Consider the following 16,765-nt stretch of genomic DNA (forward strand, 5'->3'; position numbering starts at 1 on the left):
AAAATAATAACTCCAGTATTACATTTTTACATGAGAATATCCTGTAAAATCGTGATATCTATCATGTAAAAGCGTGAAAACAAGCATGTAAAAAAATGTTTTAATGTTTTTACACAATAATTGTCATGTAAAACTGTGAAATTCATAAAATGTATGTTCTTTAAATTCTGTCTACGGCTAGGTTCAGACTGCTGGTCTTAATGCACGAATCCGATTTTTTCGTGTTTTTCTGACTCGAGTGAGGCATTAACTTGACGGTCTGAACATGACAAGTTGCATATAAGTGGACCAGTTCAAATCCGATCTGGGTTACTTCAGTACAACACGAGGTGCATGGAGTGCTGCTGGGTATAGAAAGTGTACTTCTGGTGCTCTTCGGTGTGGGGATAAAAAAAGTGATGATTTAAAAAACTGAGGCTCAGGAAGTAGAAAAATAAAAAGCCTTTATTAAATCATGGCTTTGTTCTGATTAAAAAATGTCGACATGTTTCGGCCGTGTAGGCCTTCAACAAGGCAAAACCAATCTGGGTTACTTTCGCACGTGGTTTAAATCTGATATGAACTCTCAAGTCTCCCAAATCAGAATTCATGCAGCAATTACGTCAGCAAAGGGGCAACAAAGGCAGGACGGCAGCGACGTAGCTGTGCATTAGCGTTAGTGCCTATCTTGAACTCTGCTTTTACGCAGTAAGCGGGCTTGACCACAGTAATAAAAAAAAATAAAATGAAGAAAAGGATATGCCTGATAATGCTCGGTTTTCTTTCTGTGCGCCAAATGAGCACTATTTCAGTATTGCTTACGTGGCTGAGTCGGGGCAAACTGATGCACTCACATTAGGCTTATGCGTGTGTCTCATGCATGCACAGCATGTGCATGCGTTCTATCAAACCATATAAACTTTGAAAATAAGACTAAACGGGGATTATTTATGTCTGTTGTTTGTGTCCTCTTTTTGGAAATCAAAATATGACCACCCTGGAATGACCTAATTCCAGCATGTGTAGTCATTTGTTTTGATGCTTCTGCACATGTGGGTCAGTTTGCTCAGCGTGTCTCACACTGCGAAATAGTGCGCATGCGTAATACTTGAACGGCCTCATTGGACAAACGCAGCCGGAACGGGTACGCCAAAAAAAAAAGATAAAACAAAAATATCTGAATTAAGACCTTCGTTGTGAACCTAACCTAATTGTACGCATACTTATGGGCCGTTCACATGATTATGCTCCAACAATATGACAAATTTGATGTTTGCATTTACATGGTTCCCTCTTGGTTCCGCTTCCATTCGAGCAATGTCTCAATTCCGTGGGAAAACGATGTAGTATTCATGCCAGGCCCTAGGGGGCAGTGCAGTTTTACATGGTGACAGCCAATGATGCACTTCCTCGACAACAAGATCCTCAGCCCAGAAGACAACATACCTGCCCATTCGAAGCAAGGCTTTTTCTTTTGCTTCAAAAGGCATAAAAACCCAAACATAAAATATTTTTGGAATTAAAAATGTGACGTGTGCAAAGTGACGTGTGCGAGTGCTGACATCTTCCGAGCGAGAGCATTCTATTCATTTGGTTGCGGAGCAATCCCCGCAATCGAATTGTTCTGCTTTGGAGGCCAAAATCAAAAGTTTGCGTCTTCACCTTCCGTTTTTGCCATCACCATGTAAAGGCAAGTCCATTCTCAACACAATTGTTGCGTCTTGGTGTCGCACCATCAGCATGTAAACGGACCAATATTCTACTACCATCCAGGGTGCTTAATAACAGTGAAATTGTGCCATTTCTGAAGCCAAAAATTAAATAAAACTCAATCAAATTGTTCAAATCATTAGGCCTTCTGCTGACAGTTTCCTCTTTCAGTATTTCAAAGTGATACATTTTGACATGGTAGTTATCATGGTTTTACATGATAGTTTTCATGTTTTTACATGATAATTATCACGTATTCAGATGACAATATCATGTAATGTACATGATAATATGCAAAAACATAAATATCATGTAAAAAGTTGATACTTTTTGGGGGGGGGCAGCAATACGCTTACGTAGTGCTCTGTGTCATTTTTGTAATATAAAACAACAAAGATTGAGACTAATACCTGGCACAATACAGATCACTCATATTTATGATAAGCTGTTGAACACAAGAGGAAGAAAAATAAATGAACAAAGACATTGCTTAAGTGTCATACCTGGAGGCCCAGGTGGTCCTTGGTCCCCATGTATGGTGCGACCTGGGCTTCCCTTTTCTCCCTTAATCCCTGGTTCTCCTACAAGCACAATAATCCCTGGTAAAACACTTTGTATGAAAATGGCAGCAAGGTAAATTTGGACAGTGTTTACCTTTTACCCCATGAATACCGGGCAGACCTGGCCGACCACGGTAGCCCGGCTGCCCCCTGGCACCGGACAGGCCAGGAGGCCCCCTGAGGCCCTGGGCCCCTGTCGGACCTCGGACGCCAGGCGCTCCTGGGAGGCTTTGGCACCTGTCACAGTTGCTTGACTGGTGGCTCAGCAACATGGACGGTAGTTCAGCTGACAAGCGCAAGAGAAAATATTTCATGGAAATATTTGGAAATGGTTGCTCACAAACAAAAAGGTCACAACACGCTCACATTGAAGAATCTGTCTGCAAACTTGTCGAATGTGTGAATCTGAAATTTCAGTTGCCTGTAATGACACAAGTTACAAACATAAACCTGTATCATGAAAGAAAGACACTGGAGGAAAGAAAAACATACCGATCTTCCCGCCGGGCCAGGTTTTCCGGGAAGACCCGTATCCCCCTGAGGGCCTCGAGGTCCTGTTTGGCCTGCCGGACCTGGAGGTCCAGCCTGGCCTATTTGACCTTCTTGACCTCTCTGCCCTGGATCCCCTGTCGTCCCTTTCTAGCAAAAACACAAAGCTAGTGTTAGACGTGAATATAACATTGGACAAAGATTCCCTCGAGCGATCAGGTCCTCATACCTCTCCTTTTAATCCCCTCAAACCTGGCGAGCCCTGTTGATTAAACGGAACATGAATTAGACATGGTTTAAGAGGCTAAAGTTGGAAGAGTAATGTTTTTAACACCCACTGGGTTCTGGGTGAGAAAATTCTCGTTTTCATCCAAGGTGGGTCAAATAACCCGTACCCCCATACCAGTAGGGGGAGTCTATGCAGCTCATACTCTACCCCTCTCCTTCCCAATTCCTGCATAGGTCCACTCCCTCTTCCCCCCTCCCTCTGACTGTCGCTCCCTAAATTGCAGACAGGCTTTATAAATTCAAGAACTGGATTGATTGGTTTGTCAACAGTCGCACTCAGTAGAGCTCTCACCTACTATAATATGTCTATTTATATTATACTGTATATGTAACAAGGTGGAAAGTCAGGGTACCCAATTTTCCGACGCCTTGAACGCGTCATGACCCTTTAACAGCCACTCCCCCATCGTGCCCTAGAAATTGGCTCATGCACAGGTTGTTTGCCTTTGCCATGGAAGACACTAGACCTGTGAAGGAAAAGTGGCCCTAGGAACCAGCTTTTGAGCGGAGCTGTCTCCATGTGAGTTACTTTTATCTTTCTTGTGCCCGATTGTGCTAAATGTGTTAAGTTAACACATTGAGGCATGAGGCATTGCACCACTTGAGCCAATTGGTTCGAGAGAGGGTTCATTTCTTGGAGCTTCATGTGTCCACGGAACCACCTACTGGCTAACTGTATAATCACAATCATTTGTCTCCCAACCACATGAGGGATTCGTTCATTTTGTGTGTGTGTGTCTGTTGGGAAGGTATTATTAAGCAAAATATTGTCTGACCAAATCCTCGACGTACATAGATTATCACATAAGTATAATGTAAATATTTTTTCTTCAACTTTCTTTTCATTTTTTCCAGTCACAGAAGTTAAATTTGGCATACATCTTCAGCAATGGGATCAAACCCATAACCTGAGTGACCATGATGTATGGGGGGGATAGTACCCCCTGAATCATAAAAAAAAAAAAAAAAAAAAAAAAAAAAAAAAAGGACTTATACATATGAAACAAAAACGCACACATAAACAGCACCTCAGAGTCATATAAAACACATGATATGATGTCTCCTGTAGGTCAGCAGTGCCAAGCAGCTCCCCAAAAATCAACGTACAACAAATTATGCATATACAGTATAAGTTTGAACTTTTGGGTCCAGTAAGAGGAGTTGCCACATACAGTCACAGTCTCATATGTCACTCATGAAGTAAAACCTATACGTATATATTTTTAATGTAGTTTGTGTATATGTGAAAATAATTTCATAAATGGCATTATAATAATGTGGTAGGTTGTGTAATGTTATTTTTTTCTGATAATGACATGTGCGTATGTTGCCGGTGTTGCATGGATCGGGACCGCGTGACGCAATCCGTACCCAGGACCGAAGTCGAACTCACTCGCACGACGTGCCCAGCACGGTAGGCGGATGCTCTGACCACCAAGCCAGAAGCCCGGGCTATCCACTTTGCCTGCCAGCGCACCCACATGAGGAAAGGGGGGTTTCAACACAACTGACTTGCGTGAACCCGTTTTACGTAATCAGAGAGAACGGTAAACATGTACAGTAGGTAAGGCTAAAAATAATGTTCAAATGACATTTTCTTGGAGTGATTTCAAAATTTAAAGAAATAGAGTTTTTGCAAAAGTCATTAAGTTGAATATGCACAGAGATTTTTTTTTTTTTTCTGGGTGTTGGGTCACTTGATCCAGCCCCACAGTCTTAATAGTGTTTATAGTTTAGACACAAACTATGATGATTTATATAAGCATCTCTTACTCAGTGAAATATAATGGACAGATTTAAATGTTAAAACGTTATGATTTTTAGAGCTTTACTGCTTCATTAAACTGAATGGGTGAACTTGAACTCACGTGATTTCCTGATTTTCCATCTGCTCCCCTTTCACCTTTCATTCCCTTTAAGAAAAACACATGCATATATTCATGATCTGTACCAATTATCTTCACAAAAACACATGCAGTCATCTGTAATTAAAACACTGGGAGATGTTAAGGATCAATGTTGATCAATAAAACACACCATTATACATGAATCTCTGTGCATTTTTTTAATGATGTCACATGTAAATTACTATGATTAAAAGATGGCAAGGTGCTCAAAATTATGAAATATTATTTGTTAAAGAGTTCAACAATAAATGATGAGCTCAGCTGTTTACTAATATAAAATCGCTGTTGCAGCATTACCATATCGCCTCTTTCACCTGCTTGTCCTCTTTCCCCCTAATAGAAGAGATGGGAGTAAAATAATGCTTTGAATGTTTGGAGAATTTACAAATTACAAATGCACAATGCAATGGACAAACAGTGCAGAATATGCATTGCACATAGTAAATTGTCTAGTGTTGTTAGTGCCACGTAAACACCTTGCTTCCCTTTAGGCCGGGCATCGCTGGGTGTCCTGGTTGACCTGTTAGTCCGGGATCACCGGGTCTGCCCTTTGAACGCATAACACAGGACAAAAGGAAAGAATAGACTGTTTCTTTTTTCCCCATATCAACACAACATTGAATACATTTATTTTGCATGATTAATTGGTAGGTGAACAGCAGAGAAGCATACCATGGAACCTGGTGTCCCTTGTTTACCTGGACTTCCATTTTCCCCTTTACTGCCCTGTGAAAATAGTTATGGAAAGAGGATCCACATTATTTATTGTATGGTGCATTATGTATTTTATACAATGTTTTCCCTGGTGTATTAGTCACTTTTTTATTTGAATCTTCATTAGGTTTGGTATATTATTAGAATGTAACCCGAGTTCCACAGAAAGTGAAAGGGATTCACTCTACATCAAAATGGGGAATAAGGGGAAACTTGGTGTTTCCCTCAGTAACACATTCTAATGATTAATACAGGTAGTCCTCGTGTTACGATGTATCCGACTTGTACGTGATTTCGATTTTACGACACCGAGTCTCGTACGCCATTTTGTCTCCGTGTTTTTTTTTTTGGGGGGTGGGGGGGGTCACGTGAACAGTACCTTATCTCACAGTATTTTTTTTTACTTTGTTTTATTAATATGACAGTTCTGCCCTGTAGCGAAATACGTACATGATTATAATATTGACTTTGTTTTGTGATGTTTCTTCTTTTTTGTTGTTTAAACTGTCCTGTTCAGCTGCTTGACACGGAGAATGGGAATCGGGAGTGTCATATTGTTCTGAGAAGTTTAAATGTGCTGTATTACATGTCAGTAAAATATACTCGCATTGAGATTATTCATTGTGGTTCATTTATTAGCAGAAAGCAGCAAGCAGGAAGGGATTGTGGAGGAACAGAAGGAAAATAGAAAAGGAGCGAGACGGAAGAGAAGAAGAAACAACAACAAGAAGTACACACTTACACTAATTACGAATATAGTAGTGCTATCGTTAGCTAGTTGTATTTCGTATTTGTATTGACACCATGTGGGGAGCCTGATAACCGAGGAGAAAAAGGAGGGGGGGGAGTCAGAAAGTTGATTAGCTGGGGTGGAGCATACAAATCAACAATGTGAGATGTAGAACCCAGTATTATGCGAATCACTTGTAAGTGTTGACATCCTATTCCATGCTGTCTGATTGCTAATCCTTGTACCGATAGTTTCTCTACTTGAGTGTGTCGAATTGCACCCAGTCATGCGTGAATTCCATCAGACGTGTGATAGTCTTGCAGACAAATGGAAATGCTGTGTGGGGGCCCCTCCCAAGCCAATCAGTGGGGGTGACCCACCCCGGATCATCCGCGCCCCCTTTAACCGGCCTTCAGGGAAGGGATGAGGGGACGCATCACCGACCACCACGCCCGCCCCAACCCTCAACCACCCACCCAGCCCATCAGCCACCGCCGCAACCCCCATGGCGCACTTGGCCTGGGGCAGGACATGGTCCCCACACGGAGTGGGTCACACCCCGCCATTCGACCGGCACCCAGGCAGAAAAGACAGGGGAAGGCAGAAGCAGCAAAGTGTCGATAATCCTCTGCGGGGCGGCACGGGACCAGAGCCCTAACCCCCTCCCACCCCATAACCGGCAGCCCAGACGAAGAGGAGGCTAGCTCCAGGAGCCATGCAATACAGAAAAAGAGTGGTACCCACCTGCCGCCCTATTACTGTGGCTGCCAGACCCCCGACTGGCAGCCATTACAAAGCACCGTGATTGGATTGTGTGGGGAGGGTAGTACGGTGTATGCATTAAAATAGGAGTGCCTTACTGAGGGCAGTGGGACCAACGCATGGAAGTTCTTTCAAGCCGCACATCCCACCACTCTTCGCTGAAGCCCCCCCCCCCTCCAGTGGAGTATAATGTATGAAGTGCGTTAAAAGAGGTGCGGGAATGGCAGGGCCTACGGCGGGGAGGCAAATGTGGGGCGGCTGGGACCGGTTTGTATTAAATGATTAATTATTTATTGAATGGTGCATTATTTATTTCATACAGTGTCTTTCCCCAGTGTATTAATCACTTTTTGATAAGAATCTTCATTAGGTTTGGTACATTATCAGAATGTTACCTGAGTCCCACAGAGAGTGAAAATGATTCACTCTACATCAAAATGGGGAATCGGAGGAAACCTGGTGTTTCCCTTTATAATACATTCTAAAATGATTAATACAGGTAGTCCCCAGGTTACGACGTACCCGACCTACGTGATTTCGACTGTACGACACTCGTCCGCCATTTTGTCTCCAGTCATTTTTAATTTTTTTTATTCTTGTAAACAGTACCTTATTGTACCTCATAGTATCTTGTTCTTAACTTTGTTTTATTAATATGACTGTTCGGCCCTTTGGCGATATTGTATTTGATTATAATTTTGACATTATTTTTGTGATGTATGCTTTTATTTTGTTGCAAGATGCGTACAGCAGGTAATACATCCGCACATGAGTAAGACCGCATGTACACACAAAGAAGAACACATTTGCTCCCACGAAGAAGTCGCGCAGCCGAGTGAGAGAGAGCGGGAAAAGATGACATCTTAGCTCGCTGTCTAGCTAAGACTTAGCTCCAATGTCTTAGGGAGGACAGTACAATGATATATACATGTTTTTGGATAGTTATTTTAAGATTTAGGGGGTATTTGGGGGTACTTATAGGGTTTATTCCAACTTTAGCGGAAATTTGGGTTACCGTTCGTAACCCGGAGACTACCTGTATTTTACATCAAAAATCGATTTGATCTTTAATCTGGTGCCTCATATTCCTATAGTATTTTAAATACCTTTGGCCCGATATTTCCGTTTAGACCAGGAGGACCTGTTGGACCCATTTCCCCCTGAGAGAAATAAAGACAATGAATCAGAAAATGTATCAAACATAATTTAAATTAAAGTCAAACATGTGTTTACAGGTGATCCAGCCATTCCTTGTGGGCCTCTAGATCCAGGAAAACCAGCTTCTCCCTTGAAGAAAAGTATACAAATTTCTGCTGCGCGCTTAATTTCATGTATTGAAGTGAGAGGTGGGCGAAGACTCACTTTTTGTCCACTAAGACCGGCTGGCCCTGGTAAACCTGGCATACCCTAAAACAGTGTGAGAATGATCATGTTAGATCGATGTATTTAAGATTGTTAAATGTATTCAAAAAGCACAATGAAAAAACGTACAGATTTATTCATATATTATATAGAGCCAATGCTCAACTACCAACAGTATTTGTTTGTGTGTGTGTGTGTGTGGGGGGGGGGGTATAATAGTATAGAAATATAGTTCTCATAATGTTGAACTATTAGATACAATCCCCAAAATGTTAACAAGAAAATCTTAGAAAAGTTAATGAACAAAAATTGTGCTAGTGAAATAACCTTCAACTTAAGCTGAACAAAAATTGTGTTAGTGAAATAACCTTCAACTTAAGCTACTAACACGACTGCACATGTTCACGCTCCTGTATACTCTGAGGCTAGGTTCGGACTGCAGGTCTTAATGCACGAATATGATTTTTCTTGTGTTTTTCTGACTCGAGTGAGGCATTAGCTTGACAGTCTGAATGGGACAAGTCGCATAGAAGTGGACCATTTCAAACCGATCCAAGTCACTTTCATATGTGGTTAGAATCCAATCTGGCCACATTTTTCCAGAATGTGGCTGCGGTCTGAATTCCCAAGTCTCCCGAATCGGACTTCATGCAGCAATTACGTCAGCAAAGAGTGAGAGAGGCAGGCAGTATGGCAGCAAGGGAGCTGTGCATTAGCGTTAGCTGTGGTGACCACCTGTCTGGTTTTAGGATGGGCACTTAAGGCTGGCTTATGCTTCTGCGGCGGACCTATGCTGTCAAAGCTGACCCGATTTGCGACCCTCCGCCGTAGCCTGACGTGCACCTTCACAAAATCCTTACAACGCGTGACACCAACGCATGGTGACGTGACGCAAATGGACTGTGATTGGTCCGCTCAGACTATTGTTTCCTGTTCAGTGCGAAATCTCCGCCATTTACAAACATTCACGACACTCAAAAATGGACCAAGCCGACGAGAGGATCATCGAAGAGGTCCACACATATGACCACCTGTACAATGTTTCTTCAAGGCATTATAAAGGTTGCCAAATGGCAAGCAATTCATGGAAAGAGATTACTGAAAATACGGGGCTGGAGGTCAATGAATGCATTAAAAAAAATGGAAGAACCTCCGAGACAAGTATGTGTGTGTCAGAAGTTAATGGCCACACGAAGCGGTGACCCAGCAGGCCAAAGATTGACAGCTTTTTATTACTTTATGTCATATTTTTGGTTGGTGCACTATATCATTTATTTTGTACATATGTTTGCTGTGAGTCTGTGACTTATTTACATTTTACATTTCAAGTATATGAAGAATAAAGGGCAGCTTTGGTGTCAAAAGAGTTGTTTTGATGTTTTATTTTTAACAAAAGACAGTTCATATCCTATACATACATCATCACTGATTGAGAGTGCCTCGTTGCTTTTATGATAATGTGTTTACCATCAAGGCTTCCAACGCAGTTTGGGAAGTTGGGAAGACGCGAGAAATCTGCTATGGCTTCCCACTGGCTGGTTGTAGGACACAGAAATCGAACAAAATGGTGGGTAACACAGCTTGCTGGCTTCCACCTGATGCTATAATTCGTAATGTTACTGCAAGTGTCTGTGCGGCATCAACAGTCGGACAGACCACCTCCGCAACATTTGTTTTTCAAAGTTGATGAGCTGAAGATCCACATTTAAGCTTTCCATTTCTGTTGCCATCGTTGTATAACCGGAAGAAAACTTCGTAGAAATTCGACAAAAGTCCCCCAAAACCGCACAAACACAACACAACACCCCTCTAGCGGCTTGGCGGTGAATTACAGAGCAACGCGTTCCCTTGATGCAGAACTTCGAATGCTCGTTGACGACGTAGGATCTACGCCGTCGCTACTCCATCACCGCAACACAAAAGCATAACTTAGGCTTCAACCTTTTCAGTGATGTGGCTTTTAAATAAAATAGGCCACAGTTTAGGTTATGTGATGCAACTCAGCCCCACGCTTGTCACAACTGGTCTGTGAATGGCCAAAAGTGGCTTTATTTAAAAACGTCCTATATCATTGGTTCAATAAAATGTAAATAAAGCTTCACGGGTGGCTATCTGACTTTCCTCGCCAAGATTTTACAACAGTGCTAACAAACATGCCAAAACGGCACACATCTTTTAACATTAAATGAATGAAAGAACACGATTTCCTCACCAAACACAGTCAAAACTCGTTCCATTTCTTTCTGCACCGTGCAAAACATTATTTTTGAAAATACACCGCAAGTGCAATGTTTTTTTGTTGTTGTTTTTTTTAAATATGTCCTCCATTTTGACCTTATGGAATTGGTCATCCTAGCGTTAGCGCCTAGCTTGAACACGGCAGGAGGCCAGCTTGACCACAGTCATAAGAAAAAAATAAAATAAATTTAAAAAAGGATAAGCCTGAGAATGCTTGGTTTTCATTCTGTGCGCCAAATGAGCAATATTACATTAATGCTTACATGGCCGAGTCAGGGCAAACTGTCCGTATGTGCGTGTTTTGCGTGCATGCGTTCCATCAATTTATATAAACGTTGAATGTAAGACCATAGACTTCATAATGATATTGACGGGACACAAGGCGCGGGGCCGATTAATAGGGGGCCTGCATTGTAGGTGTGGCCGTCAAAGCTGACCGATTGGAATCACAGACAGAGCTTTTTACGATGAAAATTGAATAAATGCTTATATCCCAGAATTCTTTATAGATATGGATGTAAAACAGTCTCAATTCTTGGTTAACCCTTTAAGGTCTGGGCCTATTTTGTCTGATTTTGCATGCCTTTGAAGTTGCCTTTATATTTCAAAGAAAGAATTGTTTACGATGGCCTGGTTTGGTCCCTTTTTTGTGACACCTTGAACTTCATGTCCAAACTGTTGTTTCCTTCACTGACCAATTATAAATCATCATTTTGGGCCCAAAAAGACCAAAAATTCCAAAATTGTTTTGTCAAAATTTTTAATATTGATGTCAAATTGACAACCAAATATGCGTAACGAACTGTTTTGAAACTTTGTAATATTTATTCAACATGATAGGATGAACATTCAACCAAAAAAAAATTAGAATAAATAGTCTTATATTTGACAATTCAACATAAACAACAAGTATAGCCATAGGCGTTTTTTGCCTTTATACATGCTCTAGTCAAAATACATATATACAGCAGACCAAACAGTGAAGAACAGTGAAAAAATATACCATCTAACACAAAAAAAGTGTTTAGAGGCCATCTCTTTATGAGTTTAGGTATTGCGGCCCATCACCTGATGAAAACTATGTACACACAATCAACCTTCTTGATCACACATTTATATACACAAATTGAGAAGACTGATTGTGGGGGAAAAAAACAATATATATATATATATAACATTGGGGAAAAAAAGTATTTTCAAAAATATTTACAATAAACAAGTTAAATTTTTTTCAGGCATGCCACTCCAAAAAGCAGTTTCGTCCTGGAATTAGACACAGGGCTACATCACACAGCCCACACTTCCATGGGGTGTCGATCCTCTTTCCACCCTTCCATTTTCATTTCACTTTACTTTCATTGTCACTATAAATGTACATGAAAAAAAAAAGTCAGTATTTATGAAAATAATAAAGTATAAAATAAAAATATATACAGCAATAAATAATAATGGAAATCTATATGTATGACAATAGAAAGAATACCATAGCTGAATATGTGCTACATCCCTAATCTTCATATAGAAAGAAGAACACCACAAATTATAAATTCCTGCCTGGGATACACACAGTGCACGTACGACTTTGATCTGATATGCAAATTTTATTGTTAAATACACAAACACACACTTATATTGCATCAAAATTAACTTTGTCTTGCAATATCAAAAGAAACTTTCAAAAGAAACTTTTTCAGCATAAAAAAAAAAAAAAAAAAATGAGTTGGCTTACCTCTGCTCGTCGATGGCGTCACCCACGTATTCAAATCCATCACTATCTTCACTCGAGGACTCTTCCGAAGAAGACGATGATGACGAATTTGGACCATCCTCTTCCACAAGTTGATCAAAAAGCACAATTGCTTGCGCTAAATTTAGTTTTCCGTTCATTCTCAAAGTCACACAAAGTCGCTCACTCGATCCAAACGGCCGTCGCTCGCCACCTCGCTGCTTCAGAACACTCCTCCCTCTCGTTCGGTGGAACCTCGCACGGCAGTTATATTTATATAAAAAACGCATTTTGTGCTTCCACTGTGACTTCGAAAGGGTTCGTTTGATTTGTGTTTTTTTCATGGAGCTTCCATTTTGAAAAAGGACAAGATATGATGGAAATATAGACATAAACAAATGATCCATGCAGCGTTTTAATATTTTTTTGAGAGGACAATAAAACTATAACACTTAAATGACAATATCTCACGTTTTAGTTGGTCGATTGACTTCAAATTATAACGAGAGTAAACCGCAACTTCCGCACTTTAAAACGAGACCAACCAACGGCATGTGGGTGACGTAATTCAAACGTGAGGGCGCTTAAAAGACGACGTGCGCTGAACTCTCAAGGGTTAAAAGCAAAATAAAAAAAACATGCAGTTAGCATTTATTTTCCGTAAATATGTCAAAGTACGATGCTGGGTCTGTTAGTCAATGTGGTGGCCGCCATATGTAAACAGAGCTTTTCCAGTGAAAATGCTTGTGAATAAATGCTTAAATCCCTGAATTCTTCATAGGTATGGACGTAAAACAGTCTCGATTCTTGGTTAAAAGAGCAAAAAAAAAAAAAAAACGTGCAATTAACATTTATTTTACGTAAATATGTCGAAGTAAGATGCTAGTCTGTAAGTAAATGGATGTAAAAGAGTCTCAACTCTTGGTTAAAATAAAAAAAAACCACGTAAATGACACTTTCTGCACAGTTGAGGAACTGTATAATCAATACAACTTAATGTTCTCAATGTTAGCACTTATTTTACGTAAATATGTCAAAGAACGATGCTAGTCTGTTAGTCAATGTGGCAGCCTCCATATGTAAACAGAGCTTTTCCGGTGAAAATTCATGTAAATAAATGCTGGAATCCCTGAATTCTTCATAGATTTAGATGTAAAACAGTCTCGATTCTTGGTTTAAAGAAAAAAAAAACGTGCAGGTAGCATTTATTTTATGTACATATGTCAAAGAACGATGCTAGTCTGTTAGTCAATGTGGCAGCCGCCATTTGTAAACAGAGGTCTTCCGGTGAAAATGCTTGTGAATAAATGCTTAAATCCCTGAATTCTTCATAGGTATGGACATAAAACAGTCTCGATTCTTGGTTAAAGGAGCAAAAAAATGGGCAGTTAGCATTTATTTTACTTAAATATGTCCGTATGCAAGTCCGTAGTGGTTAATTTCTCCTATTGATTTTTTTCACAACGTTTCAAAATGCATGCATGGTCCGAAAAATATAATAATAACCTTGAATCGCAGAAAAAAATCAAAGAGAATCCTTTCTGTTTGTATACGGTACAAGTTTCGTACTCTTTCAACCTAAATCTAGCGTTGGATCACTGAATGTGTTGACTAACTGCGACCGACTGTGGATAACTGAAGCGGACTGTCGGACGGCACCCTACTTGAAGGCGTTGCGCAGTGGCTGACGGATGTGACCTGTCAATACAATTATCAAGTCTACGATAAGACTAAACGGGGATTATTTCTGTCTGTTATTTATGTCCTCTTTTTTGGAATCAAAATAAGAGATTTTCAACCTACAATGACGGAGAGCCAGATGTGTAGTCACTTGTTTTGATCTTTCTGCACATGCGAGTCAGATTGCTCAGTGCATCTCGGACTGCAAATTAGTGCGCATGTGTAGGACTTAAACAGGCTCAATGGACAAAGGCAGTCTCAATGGGCATGCCAAAAAAACTTACTGTATGACAAAAAAATCGGAATTGTGCATCAAGACCTGCGGTATGAACCTAGCCTAAGTTGCTGGGGGCGGGGGGTGTTAAAATAATTAATTTTCAAAATCTGCTAACACTAGCAAGAAAGAAATTAAATCCTATTTAGAATACACTAAGGAAAAACAATGACAGCCATGCAAATGCAATAAAATACACACTGAACATTTTTGTGGTGTGCAGCCCCACTAAATTCCAGAGTGAAGATTCTTTGTTGTTGTTTTCTGCTGAGAAGAAGGCTTCCAGATGCTTAGTGGAAGCCCCCGACTAAGCTTCCAGCAAGCAATATAACTTGATAAATACTCGACAATGCATGTACAAGTCAATAATCAGATTGGTTAAGTTGGAAAATGAGACTCACCATATGTGCCGGTTTCTGAAATTCTATTGGTGAACAATTTTGGATGTCATGTGCTAAATCTGTCTCTGTTGATGTCCTCTTTGTTCATGAGTGTATGGGGATGGCCTGTAGCCTTGTGGAGCAACTGAGTCATGTTTTATAGACCTATCATAGAGTCTGGACAAGACTTCTAATCATGAGAATTGGGATTGTAGCCCAGTTGAAACACTTTTCTCCAAAAACAGCTTTGCCAGAGCAGAGCAGCGTTCCCTCGATTAGTCTTTTTATGGGTTTCGATTAGAGCCAGAGACTTTTTACATAACAGGGTTATCCTGGGATACTTTACAAGGGAAATACCCCTAAAAATCTACATCATCAGTGGTACTCGCCATACATATCCATTTACCTAATTGAATCAAAATGTCATAAAAAATAATCCCTGCAGTTTCTCAGCTCTATTAGGAACCCTTTACATGATGACGTGAAACTTCATAGAGTTACATTTGCCTTCCGAAGTATTGGAAGAGTGAGGTCTATTCCTTCATATTTGATGTTGATTTAAAACACTTGGGTTCATTTAAAGAAAAAAAAAAAAAAAAAAAGGATATTTACCTATGTATCAAATCAAATGTCTACACATCAATCGTCCCATTCTGTTTCTTTTTTTTTTTTTTTTTTTTTTTTTTTTTTTTGTCTCAAGGCTGATTTTTAATCAATAGCACACTTAAAATTGATACTCCTCTGTTATTCATGGATAGGTCACAATAAAATTTAGTAGGCATTTTCTAGTTTCCTCAATTTCATTTTTTTGTCTCAGCTCAGCGCTGAATAATTATATTAATTCATTGCAGACTTATTGCTGCCTGCAGGTACCAAGTTAATCAGTCGAAGGAGCCAGGCAGTTGTTCATTTTGAACTTGTTTTTTCCCCTCCAGATTTCAGGTTTGCCTATAAAAAATACGTACATACATAAAAATACATTTATACTTGCTATCAGGGGCATAACCAGCTGAGCTAAAACTACCGTATTGAATTATCAAGAACAGAAATAGTCTACTGCTGTGCTAAGAAAGGAAAACAAAAGCTATTGATGACAAAAAACTGTTGATAGCTGTAAAGACAGACCACAAAACAACCCTGTGAAGATCATTAAAAAAATCTCAGCAAAATTTAGGAGTACTATGCAAAGAAAGAAAGAAAGAATGAAAGAAAGAGAAATATGTCCATTGCAGTTATAACTTACTGTACGGCCTGGCCTTCCATCAACACCAGGGATGCCACTGGCCCCGTTTTCTCCCTTTAACGTAATAATAACAATTAAAAAAACAAAAACAAACCAACAAACATTTTTAAAAAATCAGACAATAGCCTCAACGTTACCAGATTCTACCATATACAGTGATCCCACACTACTTTGCGGCAAAATTTTCACACCCTCAGTGCATCGCGGATTTGAGTTAAGTACCTTGTAATAAGAATAAAAAAGTTCTAAAAAAAAAAAAGTATTTATGTACACTTTATTTACATCTTCGTATGTAATGTACACTTACAAATTCACACGCCCCCCCCACGCACACACGTATCATTTGAGAGTGAGTGGGAGAATGTATAGTAAGTATTATTTGGAGATTATTTTATGTGCCGTGTTTTCCGCACTATAAGGCGCATCGGAGTATAAGGAGTACCTTCAATGAATGGCCTATTTTTAAACTTTTTAAAAATGGAAAGCACCACGAAAATCTACATATCCTAGAAGGACGTCATCCGAAAACTTTTAAAATATTGCCGGGCGAGGCGCCATGTAACGAGAGGAAGGTGAGGTAGCCAGCGACGGCCGGTTGTAAAACGAGTTAATCGAAAACTAAATTAAGCGCAAGCAGTTGCATTTATTTCATCAACTCGAGGAAGATGATGGGCCTGATTGGTTGTCGTTTCTTTGGATGAGTCGGCGAGTGAGAAGAATAAC

General features: G+C 40.1%; 1 protein-coding gene across 1 annotated transcript in view; it reads right to left on the reverse strand.

The window, feature by feature from the left end:
- col21a1 (collagen, type XXI, alpha 1) overlaps positions 1–16,765 on the reverse strand; it is a 74,380-nt gene that overhangs the window by 620 nt on the left and 56,995 nt on the right. Inside the window, exons 16-28 of the mRNA XM_057848648.1 lie at positions 16,043–16,096; positions 8,502–8,546; positions 8,373–8,426; positions 8,246–8,299; positions 5,606–5,659; positions 5,410–5,481; positions 5,231–5,266; positions 4,895–4,939; positions 2,968–3,000; positions 2,742–2,888; positions 2,616–2,670; positions 2,344–2,535; positions 2,193–2,270 (exon numbers count right to left, since the gene is read on the reverse strand). Of these exons, the coding sequence (XP_057704631.1) occupies positions 2,193–2,270; positions 2,344–2,535; positions 2,616–2,670; positions 2,742–2,888; positions 2,968–3,000; positions 4,895–4,939; positions 5,231–5,266; positions 5,410–5,481; positions 5,606–5,659; positions 8,246–8,299; positions 8,373–8,426; positions 8,502–8,546; positions 16,043–16,096 (919 nt within the window). The remainder of the gene's footprint in view (positions 1–2,192; positions 2,271–2,343; positions 2,536–2,615; positions 2,671–2,741; positions 2,889–2,967; positions 3,001–4,894; positions 4,940–5,230; positions 5,267–5,409; positions 5,482–5,605; positions 5,660–8,245; positions 8,300–8,372; positions 8,427–8,501; positions 8,547–16,042; positions 16,097–16,765) is intronic.

This window comes from Corythoichthys intestinalis, chromosome 10 (genome assembly GCF_030265065.1).
Source record: "Corythoichthys intestinalis isolate RoL2023-P3 chromosome 10, ASM3026506v1, whole genome shotgun sequence".
Lineage (NCBI taxonomy): Eukaryota > Metazoa > Chordata > Actinopteri > Syngnathiformes > Syngnathidae > Corythoichthys > Corythoichthys intestinalis.